The sequence below is a fragment of the Sinocyclocheilus rhinocerous genome, unplaced genomic scaffold, assembly GCF_001515625.1.
Source record: "Sinocyclocheilus rhinocerous isolate Xijiao unplaced genomic scaffold, SAMN03320098_v1.1 scaffold1534, whole genome shotgun sequence".
NCBI classification, from domain to species: Eukaryota; Metazoa; Chordata; class Actinopteri; order Cypriniformes; family Cyprinidae; genus Sinocyclocheilus; species Sinocyclocheilus rhinocerous.
Genome location: NW_015638992.1, coordinates 979,970 through 985,189, shown reverse-complemented (window position 1 = coordinate 985,189; position 5,220 = coordinate 979,970). Strand labels below are relative to the sequence as shown.

The following is a 5,220-nucleotide window of genomic DNA, read 5'->3' as shown; positions in this document are numbered from 1 at the left end:
TATAAATACACACACATACAGTATATATTTTGAAAATATTTACATGTATATATTTATATTCATATAATTTATATTATATATAAATATATTTAAAATATAAACATAACATATTTTTCATAAATATATATAAGCATGTATGTGTATTTATATATACAGTACATAATAAATATACACAGTACACACATATATTATGTAAACAAAAACTTTTATTTTGGATGCGATTAATCGTGATTAATCGTTTGACAGCACTAATAAATATATATTTAAATTTTTATATTTAATGTAAAATTAATACTAAGCTGCTGATTTTTCTTGTCACTGCACTCAACTGCGCTTTATTTTGGATGCGTAGATCGATCAGTAACATCACTTTCAGATAAAGGATCTGCACTCGCTGTAACTATGCAAATAAGGTTTATAAAATACATAGCATTTAAATTTATATATGTATTTATCTAATTTAAATACAAATTACATATAATTTAAATATTTCTAACTTAAACTAAACAAATATTTTTATATTATATAAATACTACATTATATACATTTACATTTTATCAGATAAAAGATCTGCACTCGCTGTATCTTCTTAATGATTTGTAATTTATTTTAATTTTGCAACAGAGCAATCAACAGTCAAAACGTTTTGGCAGCAAGCCACCTTCAGTGAATCATACAATAACATTTCCTACAAGATTTTTTTTTTTAAATGATTAGCTGAAGGCGGCTTGTAGCCGAAAGTGAATCTGAAAAGTGATCTGAAACTGTGGTTTTGTATATTTGTGTAATTTTTTAATTGTCCACATGAATTCAGACAGTCAGTCTTACTGTTTGATTTGAACTATTTATTTTGCAGTTTCTAATTTATTGTGGTTTTGCAGAACATCTGCACTCTGTGTTTTGTTTAACAGCGTTGTGACCCTCCTATCTGCCTGCAGGGAGTCCTCACTGACTACAGCAGTACAATGAGACGCCAGTGTTTCATTCAGAGCACATCTGCATGAGGACATGTGTAATGCTCCTCTACTCATCAACAGGCCATTACAGCACAGAGTCGCTCTTGTGTTGAAGAGGAGAGCCGTGAGTGAGCCAACATCACACTGTTATTCCACACACACAAAGTCCACTTATTTGGCAAAAATTCCTAAAATGTATTGCAAAAAAATTCCTAAAATGTATTGCAAAAGTAAATTCTCATGACGGGCATATCCTTAATGCATATCCATATCCTCATATCCTTAATGACTACAGACCTGTGGCCCTAACGTCTGTGGTCATGAAGACATTTGAGAGGTTGGTGTTGGCTTATCTGAAGGACATTACTGGTCCCGTACTTGACCCCCTGCAGTTGGAGGGCAGCTGGAAGATGGAGCACAGGCTGGGCTCCAGGGCCGTGGGGCCACCTCCATTGATCATCACCACCTTATGCACCTGCTCCGGATACTCGTGTGCCAGGAACGTACAGAACGACACCCTGCACAGGAACAAAACAAAACGATGACAGAGGTTTATCAGTAAGAAACACAAGGCTTCAGTGAATTATAGAGCTTGCAGTCATACGTTTGGCAAACTTGACTAAATCAGTGTTATTTTAGTATTATTTATATACTATTGTAGTATTTATTCATATTTTTATTAGATTTATTTTCATATTTTCAGTTCTCAAGTATTAGTAATTTTGTGTACATTTTATCTAGTAATTAGTACTTATTTTATTCCAATTAGTTTCCAAAGCAACATTTAAGTTTTTCATGAAATATTTCTATTTTATTTTATTTCAGCTTTATTTATATTAATGAAAGCAGTTATTAATAGTAACTTTTAGTTTTAGTATTATATATATGCTATTATAGTATTCATTCATATTTTATTAGATTTTTTTATATTGTCATTTCTCAAATTGTTAGAATTTTGTCATTTTTATTAGTTTTTTTGTATTTAAATAATTCAATTTAACGTTTTTATTTTATTAATTTTTATCTGGTAATTTTAGTACTTAGTATCTATTGCAAAAAAGTCCACTTATTTGGCAAAAAGTCCTAAAATATATTGCAAGAATGTCCTAAAATGTATCATAAAGTCCTAAAATGTATCGCAAAAAGTCCTACATTTTAAAGCAAAAAAGTCATAAAAGTATTGCAAAAGTCCTAAAATGTATCTCAAAAATGTTGTTAAATTTATTGCAAAAAAGTCCACTTATTTGGCAAAAAGTCCTAAAATATATTGCAAGAATGTCCTAAAATGTATCATAAAGTCCTAAAATGTATCGCAAAAAGTCCTACATTTTAAAGCAAAAAAGTCATAAAAGTATTGCAAAAGTCTATCTATCTATCTATCTATCGTTCTATCTATCTATTGTTCTATCATTCTATCTATCGTTCTATCTATCTATTGTTCTATCGTTCTATCTATCGTTCTATCTAGGTCAAAATTTTGTTTTGACAGAACTGTCTTATGCTCACCAAGGCTGCGTTTGTGTCATATTCTTCTGCAGGACGCAGGAGGGCAGCTGGAAGATGGAGCACAGGCTGGGCTCCAGGGCCGTGGGGCCACCTCCATTGATCATCACCACCTTATGCACCTGCTCCGGATACTCGTGTGCCAGGAACGTACAGAACGACACCCTGCACACGAACAAAACAAAACGGTGACACAGGTTTATCAGTAAAAGCTTGCCAGTAAGAAACACAAGGCTTCAGTGAATTATAGAGCTTACAGTCATAAGTTTGGCAAACGTGACTAAATCAGTGTTATTTTAGTATTATTTATATACTATTGTAGTATTTATTCATATTTTTATTAGATTTATTTTCATATTTTCAGTTCTCAAGTATTAGTAATTTTGTGTACATTTTATCTAGTAATTAGTACTTATTTTATTCCAATTAGTTTCCAAAGCAACATTTAAGTTTTTCATGAAATATTTCTATTTTATTTTATTTCAGCTTTATTTATATTAATGAAAGCAGTTATTAATAGTAACTTTTAGTTTTAGTAATATTTATATGCTATTATAGTATTCATTAATATTTTATTAGATTTTTTAATATTGTCATTTCTCAAATTGTTTGAATTTTGTCATTTTATTAGTTTTTTCTATTTAAATAATTCAATTTAACGTTTTTATTTTATTAATTTTTATCTAGTAATTTTAGTACTTAGTATCTATCTATCTATCTATCTATCTGTATAAAAAAATAAAAGTTAAGAAAACTTAAAAGTTTAAGGCAGCCAGCTTCAGCAGATTTTTTGTATAAACTGAATAAACTAAACAACAAGTTGAGAAACTTCTATCTATCTATCTATCTATCTTTACAAATAGTAAAAAAAATGTTTTAAAAAGCTTTCGATTTTGTCACATTTTTTGTCACTTCAAAGGCTGCGTTTGTGTCATATTCTTCGGATATTTTTTAAATATACAAATAGTTAAAAAAAATGTTTTTAAAGCTTTCGATTTTGTCACATTTTTTGTCACTTCATCTCTTATCATTTTGCTGTTTTTTAACATATTGAAATTATTCATAATAAATGAGTGTCCAACCTTTTTTGACTGATAGTGTATAATGCAAAAAAAAAGCATGCATTGAGTAGAAACGCAATGTTTACCCGTAGGAGTGACCAATGAGGATGTTCCGTTTTCTGGCGTATCTCTTAAATATGGCGCGCAGGTCCTCGGCGAGGGCGTAGAAGGTGTACGCCGCTGCTATCTGAGGGGCAGTGCTGGCACCGTGTCCCGCCAAATCCGGGGCGATGACCTCATACCCCAGCCGCGAAAAGAAATCCAGCTGACTCCCCCAGATGTCCAGCGAGCCGCCCACGCCGTGGATGAAGAAGAGCGCCACGTCCGAATGCGTCCCCTTACAGCTGCTGATGCAGCGCTCCGTATCGATCAGCACGGTGCGCTTGGGTCTCCGCCGCCGGCGTCTGGGCGGAGGAGCCGGCTTCTGCTGGTCTGAGGTGGGAAGCGGCGGAGCGAGTTTGGGATCCGGGGACGAGGGGGCGGTGGTGTAATCGGACAGCTCAACCTCCACTGTGCTGCACTGCTCCACGTCTCCGTTCTGGCACTGCAGGATCTCGGAGTGGAGGACGTCGCCCAGGTTCTCGATCACCAGCTGGCCGTTGCGGTACACCGTGATCTTGCGCTTGCAGTGGACGCTGCTGCCCGCTTCTGGCTGCGCTTCTGTCGTAGCAGGCCGTTCAGGGAGGATGTGGCGCACGCGCAGCACACGACCCGGCTTCACCTCGACCAACTCGAATCCGTCTGCAGGCTTGCCGTCTGATGATTCGACCGGCAGCACAACGCTGGTCGTCTTTCCCATCAGGCAGCAGAAGATGCTCTCGGTGATGCTGGTCAACATGGCGCTGCTTTACCTGAAGACATACAGATACACACAGTCTGCTTAGGCTCAACCTTACATCTTTCAAATTACAACCATTTCCTGAGTTTCATAAAATCTAAATCGAGCCTATTTACATTCAAGTTCCTGGGGCCAGATTCATGAAAATCTTAAGAATTTTTTTTTGTGTGTAAGAATGTTCCTACATGTTATTCTTGACAAAATTCTTAAGTTCTCAAACTTTTTCTTTCTTTAACAATTTTTATTAAGAGAAAAAACTGATTGTAAATACACTGTAAAAATGATTTTCTTACTCAGTTTTTTTATCTTGTTTTCTAGCACAAATATCTAAACATTCTTAAATATTTTGACTGATTTATCAGTTATCATTAATCTTTGTCTTCATAATCTTTAATCAAAATGTAATAATTTTAATAAGTCTCTAATTACTTTTTGTCTGACATCACAAGTCCTTTTAGATTTTTCAACACACATTTTCATAGAAACACTTGTTCATTTGTTCAGTTGATACATCAATGCATCTACATCTTATTTTTTTCTCATTGAATTTCTTGTTTCACTCAGAAGTAAAATGGTCACCCATTTTTTCTTCAAAACCGAAGGGACCGTTCACCAATCACAGGTCAATCCATTACCACCGATGTTCTCCGTTAAAGTTTCTGCACTTAGTCCAGGATCAGGAGGAAACCAGTCCATGCTGTTCTGCTGCTGAGTAACTTTCACCCAGTTTAAATCTTCCTAACATCATTTTAGCGCCTGTTGCACTAATGCGGTGTAATTGCGTTACAGTGGATATTGCCAAACCCACTCCGGTCTTTGTGTGGATCTGCACAAAAGAAGCGCTGCATTCCCGTTCCTGCGA

At 35.0% G+C, this 5,220-nt stretch overlaps 1 protein-coding gene across 1 annotated transcript in view; it reads right to left on the bottom strand.

The window, feature by feature from the left end:
* LOC107750932 (protein ABHD8-like) overlaps positions 1-4,998 on the bottom strand; it is a 25,950-nt gene extending 20,952 nt beyond the window's left edge. Inside the window, exons 1-4 of the mRNA XM_016566512.1 lie at positions 4,938-4,998; positions 3,607-4,371; positions 2,463-2,624; positions 1,324-1,474 (exon numbers count right to left, since the gene is read on the bottom strand). Of these exons, the coding sequence (XP_016421998.1) occupies positions 1,324-1,474; positions 2,463-2,624; positions 3,607-4,358 (1,065 nt within the window). The 5' untranslated portion in view covers positions 4,359-4,371; positions 4,938-4,998. The remainder of the gene's footprint in view (positions 1-1,323; positions 1,475-2,462; positions 2,625-3,606; positions 4,372-4,937) is intronic.
* Positions 4,999-5,220: the final 222 nt, after the last annotated feature.